This window comes from Podarcis cretensis, assembly GCF_951804945.1.
Source record: "Podarcis cretensis genome assembly, chromosome: 5".
Classification (NCBI taxonomy): domain Eukaryota; kingdom Metazoa; phylum Chordata; class Lepidosauria; order Squamata; family Lacertidae; genus Podarcis; species Podarcis cretensis.
The window spans coordinates 1,943,071-1,963,565 of NC_137174.1; the positions used below are offsets into that span (position 1 = coordinate 1,943,071).

The 20,495-nt window shown below is 44.3% G+C and overlaps 1 protein-coding gene across 1 annotated transcript; it reads right to left on the reverse strand.

The window, feature by feature from the left end:
- Window positions 1-1,339: 1,339 nt before the first annotated feature.
- Window positions 1,340-17,874, reverse strand: BCL2L14 (BCL2 like 14). The gene is made up of 6 exons (XM_079975420.1): window positions 17,802-17,874; window positions 11,535-11,965; window positions 10,261-10,425; window positions 8,922-8,992; window positions 7,384-7,656; window positions 1,340-2,954 (listed from the first exon to the last, which is right to left on the reverse strand). Exons 2-6 carry the CDS (start codon window positions 11,956-11,958, stop codon window positions 2,913-2,915), a joined length of 975 nt encoding a protein of 324 aa, XP_079831546.1. The 5' UTR covers window positions 11,959-11,965; window positions 17,802-17,874; the 3' UTR covers window positions 1,340-2,912.
- Between the last annotated feature and the right edge of the window lie 2,621 nt (window positions 17,875-20,495).

The following is a 20,495-nucleotide window of genomic DNA, read 5'->3' on the forward strand; positions in this document are numbered from 1 at the left end:
GCTTGACAACCATATGTCAGGAGTGCTCTGATGGTGTTTCCTGCTTGGCAGGGGGTTGGACTCGATGGCCCTTGTGGTCTCTTCCAACTCTATGATTCTATGATTCTATCTCTGCCAAGGCATCTCTGCATGGAATCATGGAATCACAGAACCAGGGTCATCTGATCCAAGCCCCTGCAATGAAGGGATCTCAACTAAAGCATCCATGACAGACGGCCATCTGACTTCTGCTTAAAAACCTCCATTGAAGGATTTATAGCAGATAAGAAGAGGGTTTCTGACACCTGGTTCTGCAGTGAAAACCAAAAAGAACAGCCTGCTGGGTGGCTGAAACTGAGAAAGCTTTGTGGATAAGAAAAATTTATATTTTGTTTTAGGGTGAAAAGACTGTGAGCTCAATTTATCAGTGTTTTGGCCACATTGCTGTTGGCACTCAGCCACATGGGGTTGAAATCAGAGGGAGAGATATGCAGGTTATCCCAAGTGCAGCGCATATGGAGTGCAGTCGGCAGTTGGGTCCACCACCCGTTACAGTAAACTTCATGCTCCAGTCAGCTCAGGTTAGGTTGGGGGAGAAATTTGATTCTGGTTATTGTTGTTTACATATCCTACCTTGTGGGACATCTTCAGGAGAAGAAAAGGCTAAGGAGTAAACCCTACACAAATCTGAAGCGGAGTGCCTAAGGTGGTTGGGTGGCGCCTTGTATGCCTCCTTCCAGGAACTTTTGCAACTCAGCTGGTGCCAATTGTATTGTTCTGCTTTCCTTTGGGAGAGAGAGGGGGGAGTCATCTGAGCAGCTCGGGACCTCCAGACCCACTGCCCAGGCTTGCGCCCAGGCCATGCGGCAAAAACAACTCAGGAGGCAGCAGTTACAAGTTGCTGGTCTCTGCAGTTACAGCAGGCACTGTGGCTCTCCAGCAGGTGGGCTTCACCCCCATAGGGTCACTCCATTGTCTCTCAAGAAAGATGGATGCCAACCACATATAAGTATTTATAATGTAACAAAGTATAATAACGGATGCCAAATAAATCAAAAGTAGAAAGGGCAATCTAGAACTAAACATATAGGAACAAATCTCCGTAGTAAAAGTGAATGTAAAAATTAATATCACAAGGTTGATTTCTTCTATTTATTTCATAAAATTTATGCACTGCTTGATTGTAAAAATAGAAAAAGAAACCTCAAAGTGGTTTACAAAAGATAAGACAAGAAAATCAAGAAAAATTTACAGCTATACCTCAAAACATATGCAAATTTAAGTACTAGAACAAATTCAAAATTCACATCAGTGTTTCTAAGCATCTGGGCAGGCTTGTCTGAACAATAATGTTTTTAGCAGGAGCCCAAAAGAGTGCATGACCTCAACATGCAGCGAGTTCCACAGTGTAGGCGTTGCCACGCTAAACAATAGAGTTCTCACAAATGTAGAATGGGTATTATGTGGCACTTGTAGTAGGGTCAATTCTGCTTATCAAAGTGATCAAGTGGGTGCACGTAAGGTAATTTGGCACTAGGTCCTGGTGTGGGGCCCCAGTGTTAGTCCTGCTGAAATGTGAGGTCACCCAGTGAGCTTCATGGCCAAGTGGGGATTCAAACCCTGGTCTCCCAGGTCCTAGGAGTCTGATGCTCTAACCACAATGCCGCACTGGCTCTCAAATATAAATATATGTGTTTGTACATGTGCAGAGGCATACCTAGGGGTTGGTGAAACCAGCCTGGCTAGGGGTGTAAATATCATCTCAGAAATCTGCCTCCAGTTATCTCCCCCATCCCCGAGGTAACACCATATTTACTTGTGGTGCTTTAGAACAGCATCACAGTAGTGGCAAAATCTTTGTTTGGTTGCCTGTGTGAGCTGTTGTGATCGCAAAAGGTTGCTCCTAGTGGGGGATAAGCTGGATCAGGTTAGATTCCCCATTTGCCAGGTTGAGGCCCAAGCCGTGTGACACAGCAGGTCTTAGATCTGTTGGCAGCTTCCTGGGAAAGGCCGCTTTGTGGAAGGCTCTGGCTGCCATTAAGCAGGAGTTTCTCTTGACCTGATGCTGTATTGGCTTTAGAGAGGCTCCTGGCCCTTCCTTTTTCATTTCAGATTGTCGGGGTAGGAGAAGAAAATGAAAGCCACCACAACCATCACAGTAATTGAGCTTGGAGAAGCTCTGCTTCCTCTTCTGCTGCCTGGGCACCTACTTTCTTGCTGTCCTGCCTCAATATTCTGCTTCAAGCTATTCCTGTCACTCCCAGGGTCATCTAGTCCAACCCCCTGCGATACAGGGATCTCAATTAGAGCATCCATGACAGAAGTCCATCTGACTTCTGCTTAATAACCTCCAATGAAGGAGGTTCATTGGAAATGAATGCAAGGGAATTTTCACAGGGGGAAACTTTCAATTATTCTGTTACCCCACCAGGTCTCAAGTGGTATGGCTCAGTGATGTAAACAGACTTATCTGTGAGTCTGGGCTACAACAATGGAAGAAACTGTAGCTGACTAATCTCTGTCTTCCAAGCACCCATTAAAAAGCCAGGAGCCCTGTCCCATGCGGAACCCATCAATCCTACTCCTGAGATCTCCATTTTTATATATAGGTTTTATTATTGTGATTACTTTCCATTTACACCTACAAAGATGTCTCTTGCACAAAAGTACTGAGAGGTTTCTCCACCCAAACAATGTGTCATTGAAGCATGTTAACCAAAGGACTAAAAATGCCACAACCTGCTGTGACTTGCAAAATGTACTCCAGCATCGCAAAAACAGCATGTTCTTATTGCACATGCACTGAAGTATCAGTGCCAATATGAAACCAACTAAGTCTTTTGATTTAAAGCGGGGGGGGGGGGGGGGTTGTTCAGCCATCCCCGATCCCAGTTCCAAATTAAGAGATGTCTCATGAAGGACACAGGCTTTCATCATTCTACTTCTTCTTGGTCTGGTAATCCTAAAGCTTTCCCCTGGAAGTGAAAAGACAACCAAGTCAGTAAGATTTATACAATTCTGTATGTTTTGGGGTTCACAGCAGAATCTCTCCCCAGTACTAAGGAGACCAAATGCAGACTTATGCCAATTAATGCACAACTTCTGATCCATCAGTCCAGATGCATCACACTACAGATTTGCAACACAACCTGTTTCTTGTGCCTGCAAAAGCAGCAGCAGGCAGTGGATGCCAGTCCATTAGGGAGAATGAGGCAGTGGGGCATTGCAGATGACCCTGCGAGAGATCCCTCCTGAAACCTGAGAGCTGCTGTCAGCCAGTGTAGACACTGCTGAGCTAGGTAGACCAATGGTCTGACTCAGTAAGACAGCCTCCTATGTTCCACTTTGCTCATACTTTATAGCCAAGAGGGTGAAGCTCATCCTGGGAAAATGAAGGTGGTGGGGATAAACTTTTGGCAGATCAGCTACTGGAGATGGGAGGAAGAACAACACTGATTCCTGGACAAACCACTCTCTGTACCAGTTGCCTTGGTAATGCCGAGCAACTCTCAATACACTACTGGAGGTATGAACACTAATGTGCGTCTCTGCCTTGCTCACTTGACTCTTACAACCTATGTATCCATTTTGGACAAGGCGTTAACCAGCTTCAGACAGATGGGCTCTTGGGAATCAGAAAAGGGAATCAAGTCTTCTCTGAAGCAACTAACAGTGCTACTCTAAAGCTTTGGACCCACTTTGAAGATTTGGAGAGACACAGTCAAGTGAAAAGGCACACCCCTCTTCCTCCTTACCCCAAGTGCTTTCTAAAAGGAAAATGCCAGACAAGGGAGGGAGAAGATGGACTGTAGTTTTGTGACTGACGAATCTAGCTCCTAACTAGTAAATGCTGGATATTCAACTCCCACCTCTGCCACACACGTCCACCCATAATTGTCATAATTGTCACAAGCACTTTCAGTGAAAATTGATGCCAAATTCAGTCAGAAAACTTTAAAAGCTTCAAACTGTTATTCATCCATATTGACCCCTGCAATTTTGCAGGGAATTTACCTAGAGGCATCTATATGATGTACCATATGTTTATGCCAATTGCCAACAACATGGTGAGGGGAGGAATGCCTTTTTCAAACAAACAAACAAACAAACAAACAAACAAACAAACAAACAAACAAACAAACTTTAAAGGTTTATCTGTACCTTGTCTTAAACATGGCTCCACTCAGAAGAGGCTACTTTGCCCACAGATTTCATCCAGGTGTGACAAAAGTTTTAAAGTTCTTCAATAATTTTTTGTTTTGTTTTAATTTGTGAAGCAAATTCACAAGACAAAATTTAAAAATCAACTCCAAGCCTTTCTCTCCCCCTTTGTCTCTCTCTCCCCCCTTGTTTTCTTCTTCCCACCAAGACAATGAACAGAGGTCAGGGAAGCTGGCATCAAAAGACAGTTGGTGGAAGGGGCAAAGCTGCTTTCTTGCCCCCACCTGCCCCATCCTCTTTCTCCCCAGGGGAACAGGAGGGCTGCAGACAGGCAAGTAGACAGGCAGAGAGAAGATCAATAAACAGGCCCCTCCTCCTGTTTTCCACCCCCTGCCCCACTAGTCTTCAGACAGATGCACACGTACAAACACACATGGCTGTTATACGATCCAGTTGTCTTTTAAAAGACAAAATTCACTTGCGGGGGGGGGGGGAGCATGGCCAGCAGATGGAGCTCAGCTGGCTGAGCTTCCCAGAGTCATTTCTCCTTCTTCCCTTCTTTGGTCTCCTCTGGCACCTCCTTGGGGGCAGAGTTCTCCTCATAGCTGAACATCTCTGCCACTTCTCTCTTCACCAGAGCCAGCAGGAGAGGGAAGCCAATGCAGGCTGGGACCAGGTACAGCAGGGCTGGCTGTGCATGTCTGAAGATGTGCATGTTGAAGATGGTGAGGCCCAGCCCAAAAATACTGCATAAGCCACAAAACAGGTGTGGAAGTATGTGTGCTTGTTCCTCTTGAGGCAAAGCATGGCAGTAAAGCAATGAAGATTATTGGGATGACAATGTCCCCCAAGCCCATCATGGCAAAGTTGTCAGCCTCCAAGTATTTCTCTAGCAGATCTTGGGGGAAACCAATTTTATGGGTGCTTCAAATGACTTTGCGACCATCACCATAATGTTGGTGCCAAAGACACAGAAGACATCTGTCAGAGCTGCCCAAGGTCCCAGCTCACAGAGGACCAACGCCAGGTCGTGGTTATATACAAAAGTCTTTATTGAAGTTCAGTTTCCATTCCAAAGCCGTAGCGCACAGCTCTACGTCTTAAACCCTAGACCGCCGAAGTTCCGTCTGAGTCTCCTCCCCCTAGACACCAGTTTAAGACTCTAGCCTTACTCCACCTCTTCCGTTGTTCTTTCCTCCTCTGGGTCCGTCTGCCCGCCGGGGTGTTGCCCTTTCTGGACTCTTCTGATGCTGAAGAGTCCCCGGATTCTTCCCCCTGCCTCCGGCGTGCTTTAGGACCTGGCTCCCAATCCGAGCTCCCTGCTGTCCCGCGCGCCTGTACATTTGAACTTGGTGCGCGCGCCCACCCGGCCACCTTCCTCCTGACCGTTACACTGCTCCTGTCACTCCTCTCCCTTCGGGGGGGCTAGCTGGATCTGACTTCCCCTCCGTTCCCTCACTCAGCGATAGGGGCGTGGTCAGCCCTGACTCATGGGACTCTTCCCCCCTGCTACGCTCTGGTGGGGAAACTGGTCCCGATCTCCAGCTGCTGCTTTGGGAGTCGCTGCTGGCCCCTAGCTTCTGGTGCGTCCCTCCCGGGACCCCCCTTGCCCTGGCCATCGGAGCCCCCTTCTGTGAATCTTCCGATTCGCTGGAGAGGCTCATGGAATCTCTCGGGCCACTGTCATCTTCCCCTACGCTGCCCTCAGATTCTTCCCCTTCGCTCTCCATCTCCCCTCTTCCCTGTGCTTTTGCTCCTGAGCCCCTGACAACATCATACATGAAGAGCCCACCAAGCAGAATGCAGCCAGTGCTGACATTCTTCAAGTTCAGCAGCTCCACCCCACTGAGAGACCCACTGAGACCTCCGGGCAGTATATAAATTCACTGAATAATAAATAAATAAAAATTGAGAGGGAAGGCCAGGCCAAAGAAGTTGTTGGCAATCCAGTGCTTTCTCAACAGGTACCAGATTTCCAACACTGCTACTCATGGCCAGGCAGACAAGGCCCACGGTGTCAAACTCGCGGTCGACAATCTCTTCCTCAGTTTCCTCAGAGCCCTGAGTTAAGAGAAGCTGGTACTGTTTGTTGGGAAAATTCAGGGATAGTAACAGGCTGATGTATTCATGAAATAATATTTTGAAGAAGAGGCGGAGGCCTAAGAGGGTGCAGCTGGCAACGACAGGAAAGCGGGCAGCATCTCAGTTGGCAATGGTCTCTGGCATATCCAAAGCACTCTTCCCCCTTTGTGCAGTGCCCTGAAGAAGATGGGCAGCAGGGCCATGAGCTGCCATAGGCCAGAGCATGCCCTCCGGGGCGGCAGGAGGCAGCCCTGGCCATGGAGGCGTCTCTGGCCCCACTCCTGTTCTGCACCTCAGTGTGCTCCATAGCCTCCAGTCAAAAGAACGCAGCCCCCAAAGTTTAAAAGTTATAGCCATTTGTTACCCCGCCCCAAGAGGCAACTCAGCTTTCTGAAGCTTTGGTTTCTCAGGCAAAATGAGCATTGCCTAAAGCAGACTGAGGGAGATAAGCTTTGAATCTGAAGCACCAACTTAGAATCCAATTTGGATCCCCCCTCCCCCCACGCCCGTCTTGAATAGATACACTACAAACTTTTATCGGTTTTACAGTGGTACCTTGGATTAAGAACTTAATTTGTTCTGGTGGTCCGTTCTTAACCTGAAACTGTTCTTAACCTGAGGTACCACTTTAGCTAATGGGGCCTCCCACTGCCACTGCGCCACAGTCGCATGATTTCTGTTCTCATCCTGAAGCAAAGTTCTTAACCCAAAGTACTATTTCTGGGTTAGCAGAGTCTGTAACCTGAAGCGTCTGTAACCCGAGGTACCACTGTATAGTCATTTCACTACCACAGCTTTATCTGAAGAAAACTGGGAATAAAAAATTGGTAAATTGGCTGAGAATTTTCCTAGCCAATGGGATTACATTTTTCAAGATTCCCAAAGAAGGGGTATAGTTGTTAAACCAATTTTAATCTGCACCCTAGTTATATCCTAACACAGTGAGAGAGCTCAGTGCAAGCTTGTAGGAATAAGAGCACAAATAATAATTTCTACTTTCAGAATGTCAGAACAAATGTGTGGTATGTAACACAGGGTACCCTGCATTCACACCCAACTGTCACGAATGGCTGCTGGCCCAGCAGCTCCAATGGAAAGTTCACAGGTAACTATTGCTTAGAAAGGGGAGGATGCGCCAGCAGAGGAAGCAAAATCTCTTACCCATCCACCTTGACTATGGATCCAAGGGCTGAAGTTTTCCTTGAGGTATTTTGCTCCAAAGCCCAGTATGGTGTTCATGGGATGGTTGTCTATAGCAGTGAGTCTAGTTATGACTTCAATAGCAAAAGCAACTTTGATACTTTGTGCTTGCACTTCAGAGTCGGCTGTAGAGTCTGCAGGTATCTCTTCTAGGAATTGATCGGCAACTCTACTGAAGAATCCATAGGACATCAGTTCTGAGGCACACTGAAAGAAAGTCCTGTCATTTTGAACCTGGAAATGAATGTAAGGCATTTGTCATTAGGAACAAACAGAGGTATTGGTCCCATTTCAGGCACAACGATCTCTGAACACAACAAGTTCAAGGAAGGCTTTTCCTTGTAAAATATACAAATAAGAAATAATTGCTCTCCTATTCTCGGGTAAGTGTGGATTTGTGAGACAACTTCTTTTTTACAGCCAACTTGTAAATGTAGTTCTGGAAAAGTGCTTTCAGCTGTCCAAAACCCCAAATAAATCTTTGGAAAAAGATTACTGAGGCCTCCTTAATGTACACACATTTCATGTGGATATAAACAAATCTGATGGATCAAATTGGGCACCACAGTGGATATAGGGAAGCTGGAAGGTGTGCAGAAGAGGGTGACCAAGATGATCAAGGGTCTGGAAGCCAAGACTTAAAAGAAACAGTTGAGGGAGTTGGATATGTTTGGCCTGGATAAAAGAGACTGAGAAGAAATAAGATGTCACATGGAAGATGGAGTAAGCTTGTTTTCTGCTTCTCCATAGGGTTCTAGATACAGTGGTGCCCCGCAAGACGAATGCCTCGCAAGACAAAAAACCCGCTAGACGAAAGGGTTTTCCGTTTTTCGAGGCGCTTCGCAACACGAATTTCCCTATGGGCTTGCTTTGCAAGACGAAAACGTCTTGTGAGTCTTGCAAGTTTTTTCCCTTTCCTCCCCCTTTTTCTAAGCCGCTAAGCCGCTGATAGCCGCATAGCCGCTAAGCCGCTAATAGGGGTGCTTCGCAAGACGAAAAAACCGCTAGACGAAGAGACTCGCGGAACGGATTATTTTCGTCTTGCGAGGCACCACTGTACAAGAAAGTAGATTCTGACAAAACATTAGGAAAAACTTTCTGACAGTAAAAGCTATTCAGCAGTGGAACAGACTACCTCAGAAGGTGGAGGATATTTTAAAGCAGAGGTCGGACAGCCATTTGTCAGCGATGCTTTAGTTGAGAGTTTTGCATTGCAGAGGGTAGGACTAGATGATCCTCAGGATCCCTTCCAATTCTACTATTCTATTGTTTTATTATCCAAACCTAATCTGAATTCCACAAACGGCTTTCTCTTGTCTTCCTTCCCCTGCAGCTGCTCTTTAAAATATATCTTTCTCCTCTTTCTACACATTCAACATTCTAGAAAAGCAATTCACAAAATTGTAAATAATAAAATAGAAAGTTCTGCAATTAAATGCTTTAAGATTCAATGCAAGTAAAAAACAGCATAGTACAAATTGCAGCCTCAAACTGGTTACCTTTTCCTGCAGTTTATCTCCCGATGCTCTTAACAAGGCAACTATTTCTTTTATTAACTTTTCTTTCTCATCTGGTAAAACAGGAAAAAGAAGAAGCTAATTTTCTGGTTTAACACAGGATGTAAAATAATCATTTACATTCATTAAAACAAATTATTTCGTAAGCTGCCTCAAGAGCTTTAAGTATTTATGGAATGCTTTTTCCATGTGTTCTATGTACCGGTATATTATCTCAATCAGCAGAGGTTGTTTGGCAATACTAGGGACACGGGTCCAAAACACTCTTGGGCTTGCTGATCGGAAGGCTGGCAGTTCAAATCTGTGCGATGGGGTGAGCTCCCGTTACTCTGTCCCAGCTCCTGCCAACCTAGCAGTTTGAAAGCACACTAGTGCAAGTAGATAAATAGGTACTGCTGTGGTGGATGGCAAAAGGCGTTTCTTTGAGCTCTGGACTCGTCACGGTCCTCTGTGCACCAGTAGTGGTTTAGTCATACTGGCCACATGACCCGGAAAGCTGTCTGTGGACAAACATTGGTTCTCTTGGCCTGAAGTGAGATGAGTGCCGCACCCCATAGTTGCCTTTGACTGGACTTAACCCTCCAGGGTCCGTTACCTTTTACCTTTACCTGCCCATACTATCAGCTGCCTCGTGTGGAGAATACTGACCATCACTGAAGGTGGCTGAGAAACAGTGTGATAGATAACCCAAAGGGCACAACTGTGTTATATATTTGAAAATGTTTAAATAAATCTGAAGGTGAGTTTCAGTTATGGTGCTTCCAGACAAAAACCATATTGCAGATGTCTGTTACTTTTCTGAACACACATACAGTTTTTAGTAAAAGTATAGGGACCCCTGACCATTAAGTCCAGTCGCAGATGACTCTGGGGTTGCGGCCGAGGGAGCCGGCATTTGTGGCCAGCATAACTAAGTCGCTTCTGGCGAACCAGAGCAGCGCATGGAAATGCCATTTACCTTCCCACTGGAGTGGTACCTATTTATCTACTTGCACTTTGACATGCTTTTGAACTGCTAGGTTGGCAGGAGCAGGGACCAAGCAACGGGAGCTCACCCTGTCGTGGGGATTCAAACTGCTGACCTTCTGTTTGGCAAGCCCTAGGCTCAGTGGTTTAGACCACAGCGCCACCCAAAAGGCTATGCCAGTACGCTGAAGAATGTGTGCTGGAATCCTTTGCAACATCCAGGGGTTATGTGGCAAGTGTGCAATGGTTCCTTGACAGACAAATCAATCAGGAAAAGGTTTCTTTAAGAAAAAATGTTTTTGAAAACACAGACTCTACAGAAATGCCATTTGGCTGCTGAGGAAAAGCAGGTTACCTTTTTCAACATCATCTTCATTTTCAGGTTTGGTGGCACACCCACCATCTGCTTCTAGGCTCAGAGTCTGTTCCAGTGCTTTGACTCCTGTCCTTTTAGGGAATGGCGTGGAATTATCAACTATTTCAGCAAGCTTGTCTACCACAACATTGATGTCTGAATCACCTGTTCAGAAACAAATTGAGACAAATTCGCTGGCTGGTTTTCTTACACCCTGCACAATCTTGAAATTATCAAGCATGTCACCCTTAGAATCCTCAAATGCTTTAGCCTTTCTCCATAAGGAACATGCTCAAATGCTGATCCACTCAATCCGGTGCTGTAGATGGTCTTCTGGCAGCAAGCTCACCAACAGAGACCTTTCCCAGTGCTGCATGCAATCTACCACTGAGTTGCAGAGGCCAAGAGGACAGCATTTTGGAACCCCAGTGGCATGGGACTATCTGCACTGTGAGTTCACCCACCTGTGACCCTGCCCCACTTCTGAAAATGTTCCCTCCACCTCATGTAGGATTGGGGAAAGCCTTCTGTTGCCTCTGATAGGAAGTTGAATGGTGATGTGCTTAGGCGTGTGATGTGTGCATGCCTGTGGTGTGCCATACTTCCTTGGAGTACCCTTCCTTGCCGTACCCACCTTTGCCATGCAGTCTCCTGTGCATTGGCAATGAGGCAATGTAGCCCTCCGGCCGAAAAAGGTTCCCAGTCCCTGAGGCAGACCCTCGCAGAATTAAGAACCAGCCCTTCACAATGGACATGCATCGCTTTGGTCAGAGAGGCTGCCAAGGGGAGCAGATTTCCCCACAAGAAGCCTTCTTCACTCTTTAGAGCTGTGGTCCCCAACCTGGGGCACACGCCCCAAAGGGGGGCAAGTTGATTTTTAAGGGGGGGAATTCGAGATAGACCAAGTTAATGACTTTTTAGGCTTCTTCCATGTGAATAGGAGTTCACTTTTTGAATAGTAAGAATTATATGTCATGGGGGGGGGCATCAGGATTTTATATATGCAGCATGGCAAAAAAAAAAAAAAAGGGTTGGTAACCACTGCTTTAGATAGTTTGATAGATTAACTATGTTACTTCTATTTATTTATTTCATAAAATTTAAGCCATCGCAGTGGCTTAGCTATCATCCCCTTAACCTACGGAACTGTAAGGAACTGCAGTTCTGGGAACTTAACCTGCAGAACTGTTTTGAAACCAAGGCTAAAAAAAGGCAATAGTTGCCACTAATGTGCTATTAGAGTGTTTAACAAATGGGGGGGGGATTAAACCCACCTTGCTCTTCTAGTGAAAAAGCAGAACAACTTCCAACACCCGCCTGCAGGCTTAGTGCACGCCCATTTACAGCATCACCCCTTCTGAACGTCTTCCCAGAATCCTCTTCAGCTTGCGCCCTTAGACAGGAAGGAAAGAGAAAGTGCTTGCAATGGGACTTCTTCTTCTTCTTCCTCCTGACTCTGGTCGGCTGTCCTTGGTCCTTGGGAGATGAGCCTTGATGTACCTTCTCCTTACCTTGCCTCTTCTCTCTGCCTAGAGATGATCCCTCTTGGCCTTTCGCTTCCCTTTCTAAAAGATGCCCGTATTTGCTAGCGGACAGTCGACGCTGCGCATAAGCCATAAGCACTCTGTACTCTGTGCTGGTTCTATTGACATCCTCCAAAGGGATTTCTTCCATACTGGAAGAATTTGTCAAATTCATGATGCACCTGCAAAGATAAAACAACAGCAACACCATTTTATTGGTATTACCAAGTAAAGGTAGGAATTTCTTTGGAGTGTTTTGCTATAATCAATTTAGAGACACATTGGCAAAAAGTGGGGGAAATCTGAGCAAGCCAAGTTCAAACAGGAAACAATTTGAATCTCCTTTCGTTCTGTCTTCTCGCCCTAAAAATTTCAGCCCAGCTCTGAGGAGCAGCAAGACTTTCTACACACTGGTACAGAGGAAGGGCATGGACAATCATTTGAACATCTTGTCAGGCTCCATGTATTCTGTACTCAAATAAAGTAAAATTCTATTGCAAAGTAGCACAAACTTTTCATCCCATATAGGGAATGAACTTTTCCTATTCTGCAATTTTGCATATTTATTTTACTCTTCTACTTCTGTTAGGCATGGTCAGGGTCAGGGTCAGGTACAGCACCAATGGCCAGTCAGGCCACGCCAGGGTTTCTGAAGAGCACTGCCTTTCACTGTTCTTGCTGGATACTTTTCATCAGCAGGTGGCCCCTGTGAATGGGAAGTGACTTTGGCTTCTGTTCACAAGCATCCCCAAGTAGGATGTTTTATCCTGATCAAATTTGCAGATGACACCAAACTGGGAGGGGTGGCTAACACCCCAGAGGACAGGATCACACTTCAAAACGACCTTGACAGATTAGAGAACTGGGCCAAAACAAACAAGATGAATTTTAACAGGGAGAAATGTAAAGTGTTGCACTTGGGCAAAAAAAATGAGAGGCACAAATACAAGATGGGTGACACCTGGCTTGAGAGCAGTACATGTGAAAAGGATCTAGCATAGACATAGAATGGAAAATTAAACAGATGAGACAAAAGATATTTGAATCGGCTAATAAATGTGGGAAACTGCTAGCGTGGCAGATGAAAAAAAGACAAAAGTTAAATACTGTTACAAACCTTGAAGTGGAAGGAAAGAACATACAGAATCCTCAGGAGATTAGAAATTGCTTCCAGAGATATTTCAAACAACTTTATACACAGGGGCCACAGAAAGAGATTGATATAGACAAATTTTTGGAAACTAATGGATTACAAAAAATCTCACAAGAAAATAAGCTACTGTTGAATTACAAAATAACTGAACAGGAGGTGGAAGGTGCTATTCAGAACATGCAGCTGGGTAAATCTCCAGGGCCGGACAGTTTAACCTCTAAATACTATAGATCCTTGAAAGATTGGCTAATTCAACCACTAAAGGAGGTGTGCAATGAAATTTTGGAGGGGAAAAAAGCGCCTGAGTCGTGGAAAGAAACCTACATTACACTTATACCGAAAACTGAGTCTGAAAAGACACAACTTAAGAACTACCGCCCCATATCCCTACTTAATGTGGATTATAAAATCTTTGCAGACATTTTGGCTAAAAGACTGAAAAAAGTACTAATGGAGGAGATACATAAGGATCAAGCTGGCTTTCTTCCGGGTAGACATTTGTCTGATAATACGAGGAATATAATTGACATTTTAGAAAAACTTCAAACTAATATTAACACTAAAGCAGTTTTGATATTTGTAGACGCGGAGAAAGCTTTTGACAATATTTCTTGGAGTTTCATGAAGAAAAATCTTCAGGGGATGGGGGTTGGTCAAGGTTTTGAAAATGGTATAGGTGCAATTTATTCAGAACAAAAGACTAAACTGATAGTTAATAATGTGGTGACAGAAGAATTTAAGATGGAGAAAGGGACACGACAAGGCTGCCCAATTTCCCCATTGCTTTTTATTTCGGTCCTGGAGGTCCTGTTAAACATGATTAGAAGGGACCATATGATCGAAGATATTCACGTCGGAGCTAAACAATATAAACTTAAAGCTTTTGCGGATGACTTAGTATTGACATTACAGGAGCCAGAATCTAGTACTAAAAGGGTTTTGTAACTAATCCAGGAATTTGGTCAGGTGGCAGGTTTTAAGTTGAATAAGTTAAAAACCAGGGTTTTGGAGAAAAATCTAACACCAATTGAAAAAGAGAGGTTTCAGAAGGAGACAGGTTTAACATTGGTAAAAAAGTAAAATACCTGGGGGTGAATATGACTGCTAAGAATGTGAATTTGTTTAAAGACAATTATGAGAAATGTTGGTCAGAAGTGAAAAAAGATCTTGAAATATGGTCAAGCCTGAAGCTTTCCTTGTTAGGCCGAATTGCTGTTATCAAAATGAATGTATTGCCAAGAATGCTGTTTTTGTTTCAATCATTGCAAATTATAGACAAGATGGACTGTTTCAAGAAGTGGCAGAGAGATATTTCTAGATTTGTCTGGCAAGGCAAGTAGCCCAGAATAAAATTTAAAATACTTACTGATGCAAAGGATAGAGGTGGATTTGCCCTGCCAGACCTTAAACTGTATTATGAATCAACAGCATTTTGCTGGCTGAAAGAATGGCTGCTTCTTGAGAACACAGACATTTTGGATTTAGAAGGTTTTGACAATGTTTTTGGGTGGCATGCATATTTGTGGTAGGACAAGGTTAAAGGACATAAGGCATTTAAAAATCATATTGTCAGAAAAGCATTGTTTAATGTCTGGACTAGATATAAAGACTTACTTGAAAATAAAACTCCAAGGTGGCTATCACCTATGGAAGCGAAGGCTCTGAAAAAACTCAATATGGAGGCCAATTGGCCAAAATATTGGGAGATTTTGGAACAGGAGGGTGACAAACTGAAATTGCAGAGTTTTGAGAAATTAAAGGACAAAGTGCGAGATTGGCTTTACTACTTTCAAATAAGGGAGGCCTATAATTTGGATTAAAAAATTGGCTTCCAGGTGGAAAAATCAAAATTGGAAACAGAATTGTTAGATCCCAAAACTAAGATATTATCAAGAATGTATAACTTGCTGCTGAAATGGAATACTCAGGATGAAACGGTGAAATCTGCTATGATTAAATGGGCACAAGACGTTGGACATAACATCATGTTTGCTGACTGGGAACAGTTGTGGACCACAGGTATGAAATTTACGGCATGTAATGCCTTACGAGAGAATATTATGAAAATGATATACAGGTGGTACATGACCCCAGTCAAGCTTGCAAAAATCTACCATTTGCCCAATAATAAATGCTGGAAATGTAAAGAGACTGAAGGTACATTCTTTCACCTTTGGTGGACGTGCCCAAGGATTAAGACCTTCTGGGAGATGATATATAATGAAATGAAAAAGGTATTTAAATATACCTTCTCTAAGAAACCAGAGGCCTTTCTCCTGGGCATGGTCGGCCAATTGGTGCCAAAGAAGGATAGAACTTTCTTGATGTATGCTACAGCAGCAGCAAGAATACTCATTGCAAAGCATTGGAAGACACAAGAACTACCCACCTTGGAAGAATGGCGGATGCAAGTAATGGACTACATGGAATTGGCGGAAATGACCGGCAGAATCCGAGACCAGGGAGAAGAGTCGGTGGAAGAAGATTGGAAGAAATTTAAAATCTATCTAAAGAAACATTGTAAAATTATTGAATGCTAATGACGTTGGAATGAAATGAAGTGGTTCTAGCAATAAGGAAAAATAAGAATATGTATGAAGGGATTGATATAAGATGAAAATTTGAAATTAGAATATGTGAAGATAAATAATTAAGGTTAAAATGAGAGGGTATGAATTTGCTGAATATATTTTTAAATGGAATACAAAAAAGGGAGCTGTGAGGAAGTCAGGAAAATAAGTAAATGATTGGAAGACATCAGAAAGAGGGATTTTTATTTCTTTTTATTTCTTTTTTCTTTTTATGTTAAATCTTGTTTTTTGTATTGTACTTAGATTTTCTTTATGTTAACTGATTATTCTTTTCTTCTGTTTGTTAAAAAAAACTTAATAAATATTATTTAAAAAAAACAACCCCCCCCCCCAAAAAAAAACGACCTTGACAGATTAGAGAACTGGGCCAAAACAAACAAGATGAAATTTAACAGGGAGAAATGTAAAGTATTGCACTTGGGCAAAAAAAATGAGAGGCACAAATACAAGATGGGTGACACCTGGCTTGAGAGCAGTACATGTGAAAAGGATCTAGGAGTCTTGGTTGACCACAAACTTGACATGAGCCAACAGTGTGACGCGGCAGCTAAAAAAGCCAATGCAATTCTGGGCTGCATCAATAGGAGTATAGCATCTAGATCAAGGGAAGTAATAGTGCCACTGTATTCTGCTCTGGTCAGACCTCACCTGGAGTACTGTGTCCAGTTCTGGGCACCACAGTTCAAGAAGGACACTGACAAACTGGAACGTGTCCAGAGGAGGGCAACCAAAATGGTCAAAGGCCTGGAAACGATGCCTTATGAGGAACGGCTAAGGGAGCTGGGCATGTTTAGCCTGGAGAAGAGGAGGTTAAGGGGTGATATGATAGCCATGTTCAAATATATAAAAGGATGTCACATAGAGGAGGGAGAAAGGTTGTTTTCTGCTGCTCCAGAGAAGCGGACACGGAGCAATGGCTCCAAACTACAAGAAAGAAGATTCCACCTAAACATTAGGAAGAACTTCCTGACAGTAAGAGCTGTTTGACAGTGGAATTTGCTGCCAAGGAGTGTGGTGGAGTCTCCTTCTTTTGAGGTCTTTAAGCAGAGGCTTGACAACCATATGCCAGGAGTGCTCTGAAGTGTGCCTAGAGATCTGGTGGAGGGTACTGAGTGCTGCCACCACTGCTTTGGAAGCAGGGCTGGTCCCCACCCTAGTAGGGTTGTATGTGCTGAGGGAGGGGCATTGCCAGCACCATGCCAAGGGCTCTCTGATCAAATAAATCCTTATTTAACAACTTTTATCTAGGTGCTATAATTCCTCATCTTACATGCACTTTGACTTATGCAGTTTCAACCAGATGTAGTTGGTTGGGCTGCATGAAATTTCATAAGCCAAGTCCCAAGCAAGGCAGAACGCTTCAGAGCTCTTTTGGCACAGGGTCCACTTGGGGATAAAGAGACCCCTGACCATTAGGTCCAGTTGTGGCCGACTCTGGGGTTGTGGTACTCATCTCGCTTTACAGGCCGAGGGAGCCGGCGTACAGCTTCGGGTCATGTGGCCAGCATGACTAAGCTGCGTCTGGCAAAGCAGAGCAGCTCACGGAAACCGTTTACCTTCCCGCCGGAGTGGTACCTATTTATCTACTTGCACTTTGGCGTGTTTTCGAACCGCTAGGTTGGCAGGAGCAGGGACCGAGCAACGGGAGCTCACCCCATCGCGGGGATTCGAACCGCCAACCTTCTGATCTGCAAGTCCCAGGCTCTGCGGTTTAATCCTCAGCGCCACCCACGTCCCCACTTGGGGATACCTGGCCTTAAAAGAGCTTTTAAGCTCTCTGGCTTGATTGCTAGGCAAGGCCCACTCAATGCAGAGCCTGGGAGACTCTGGGATGCAGACTCTCCCCCCCCCCTTGCCTGCTAGCTACAGGGTGGCTCTGGGGGTTTGAATGTACACATATACATTTCCACATATACACATGTGAATGAGTTTTGAGCATAAGCACCCCTACAGACAGATAAAATTGCTATGTTCTCTCATGTTTGTGTTGTTCCTGAACATTTCACTGCAAATGTTTGGGAGGCAATATTATTCAAGAAAAATATCATTTCTAAGAAGTCTTAAAATCATTGCCCCTTGGTAATAGTTTTCTACTTATGAAATATCTGCATTCCTGAGAGAAAGGCATTTCTGACTGACTTTCCCCAGCCCAGCTGAAAGTCATATATTACTCAGTATGAAAGTTCAAGGAAGTTTCCTGTAAGACAGACAGTATTCAGGCTTAAGCAAATAAAAATCATTAAATCCTGTTTATATAAAACTTTGGGTAATTACCTTCAGATAATGTTTCACAAACAGCCCCCGAAAGGATCACTTGTTGGTGGCTAGTGAGTGCCGCCGTGGTGTGGTGTCCCACCACCTTAAGTTCCGCTTTAGGAGAATAAGAAACCAGCTCAAAGAGCCCAGCTGCTTCGAGGGCACTTTCACTTCCTTATTGGAACTTTGTTTGCTGAGAAATGAAAAGGGGTGGAGCTAAGAGCCTGGACACTTTAGCCTAGCAGTCATTTCTCATTTGTTAAAAGAAACACACCCACTTAAAGCCATTCTGACCTTGCGCCATTCATTCACCATGTATCTAGGATTATCTGCAAACTGGAAGTATACCTGCCACAAAGGTCCTTCTGGTCCACCATCCTGTTTCTAACAGTGCCCACTCAGATGTGCCAAAGGATGCAGGAGCAGGATGGGGGAGGGGGGAAGCACCCCCCCCCCCGCTGTTTGCCTTCCTGGGCTTGGTAAACAGAGCTATGCTGCCTCACACCCACATCCTACATTCATTCTCTAAACTAAATCTTTCTATATTCTAACTTTTATCAAAAGTCTGCAAGTTTAGACTTTAACGATTTCTGTAGGAATAAGCATCTGTTTCCTGCAAAACTCTGGCTGTGCCTCTGTTTCCACTACTGTACTTAAGAATATTAAATGAATGTAGGGCAGCACTGACACCTAGTGAGCAAAAACGTTGCTACAACAAGCCAGTTGTTACTGTAAGAATACAACTTCTGGAATGTTACTTAGTAACTCCCTGATTTTCCATCAAAGGTATACCAAAATGCACAAATTTTCTGCTAAAAGACATGGTGACATTTGATCTGTGCAGATAATATTATGCTTATGGTGAGTTATAAAAAGTAATTATAATGAATGCTCTCTATGCACATCAGTGATAATTTTGGATATAGAGTGAGTGGCGCTTTGAATCTAGCTCAGGGCTCAGCAAACTTACTACGCCTCAGGCAGGTGTCTCCAGCGCCGATCGCATGGTGGGCTGGAGGGTGGGGGAGTGCGTGCCCATACGCATGCGCACACGCTATTTCTGGTGCACTTCCGGGTCGGAGGAGCACTGGAAATAGCTTGTGCGCATATGCATGAGCCTCCTCCGACCTGGATGTGCACCGGAAATAACGCTTGCACATGCGCACAAGCTATTTCCAGTGCTCCTCCGACCCGGAGTGGGCAGCAGGAGGCGGGGGGCTCTGTGGGCCAGATAAGTGAGTCCCTCGGGCCTTATCTGGCCAGCGGCCCTTAGTTTGGGGACCCCTGATCTAGCTCAGAAATATTGTTTGCCCTCACACTCCTGAGATCTGAAATGCAAATGGCACTTGCAAATGAAAGGCATCTTGTTTTGTGAATGGCAAGACTATTTTTCCCCCCTACAGGAGAATAGTCTTGATAATTGTCCTCAAGCAGAAACCCATGTATGAGGATTGGTGGGTTCACACATTTTTTTGGTCCTATGTAGGGAAAGAAGTTTGGAGTGGACAAATTCTTAACACAATTTTTTAAACACATGTTTTTGTTTAACTCTTTGGTGAAAGAGTTATGCAACACACATGTTATAATCAAATCTGAAAATCTCCACAGCTGCATTAAAGTTTGGGTTGGTTTTTTTTTATGAGACATGTCTCTGAAGTAATCTACTGAATAGTACAGATAAGGTCCTATCTCTACATATGTAGCTTAATCCTAGAAATAATGTGAACTTGGAAGCCACTCACTGCAACAGGATTTCCTGGGCCCAGTGCATACACTGAATGTGGATTGGGGCCTCTCAATTCCCCATCTCCCACAATATATTGACAAGAACTGCTGCTTATGTACATATATTAACTGCAGCCTACCTTACATGGCTATAGCCTTTCTTTATGTCACCTGCCCACCTAGCAGTTCGAAAGCACGTCAAAGTGCAAGTAGATAAATAGGTACCACTCTGGCAGGAAGGTAAACGGTGTTTCCGTGAGCTGCTCTGCTTTGCCAGAAGTGGCTTAGTCATGCTGGCCACATGACCCAGAAGCTGTACGCCGGCTCCCTTGGCCAATAAAGCGAGATGAGCACCGCAACCCCAGAGTCAGGCATGACTGGACCTAATGGTCAGGGCTAGCTTTACCTTTATGTCACATTATTTGAAGGTTGGACTGTTGCTGTCTGGGGAGGTTCAAATTCCAAAAAAGTTAACACATCTTGGAAAGGTGTGGAGAAATATTTTGAGGCTGTCTGTTGCCTATTGTCAACAGAAGGTAAATCTTTTGGCATGCATAAACTACTTCAATAATCACTTCCACGCCACAGAGAACTATAACTAGTTTTGCATGTGATCTGGCCCAATATGTCAATGATGGGTTTCTTTAAACTTCCTTTAAAAAATCTCTCATTGTTTCTTCTTCTTCTTCTTCTTCTTCTTCTTCTTCTTCTTCTTCTTCTTCTTCTTCTTCTTCTTCTTCTTCTTCCTTATACAGTGGTACCTTGGTTTAAAAAAATTAATCCGTTTCGAAAGTCCATTCTTAAACCAAAACCGTTCTTAAACTGAGGCGCACTTTCCCTAATGAGGCCTCCTGCTGTCGGTGCCCTTCCAGAGTTTGGATTCCGTTTTTAGACTGGGGTAAAGTTTGCAAACTGGGACACTAATTCCGGTTTTGCGGAGTTCGTAAACCGAATAGTTCGTAAACAGGGCTGTTCTTAAACTGAGGT

Excerpts from the sequence above, each read along its gene's own strand:
- BCL2L14 (XM_079975420.1), bottom strand. The coding sequence starts at position 11,958 with ATGAATTTGACAAATTCTTCCAGTATGGAAGAAATCCCTTTGGAGGAT. Across the intron at positions 10,426-11,534 it reads TTTTTCACTAGAAGAGCAAG|GTGATTCAGACATCAATGTT; the intron begins GTGGGTTTAATC and ends GTTTCTGAACAG. Across the intron at positions 7,657-8,921 it reads GAGATAAACTGCAGGAAAAG|GTTCAAAATGACAGGACTTT; the intron begins GTAACCAGTTTG and ends ATTCATTTCCAG.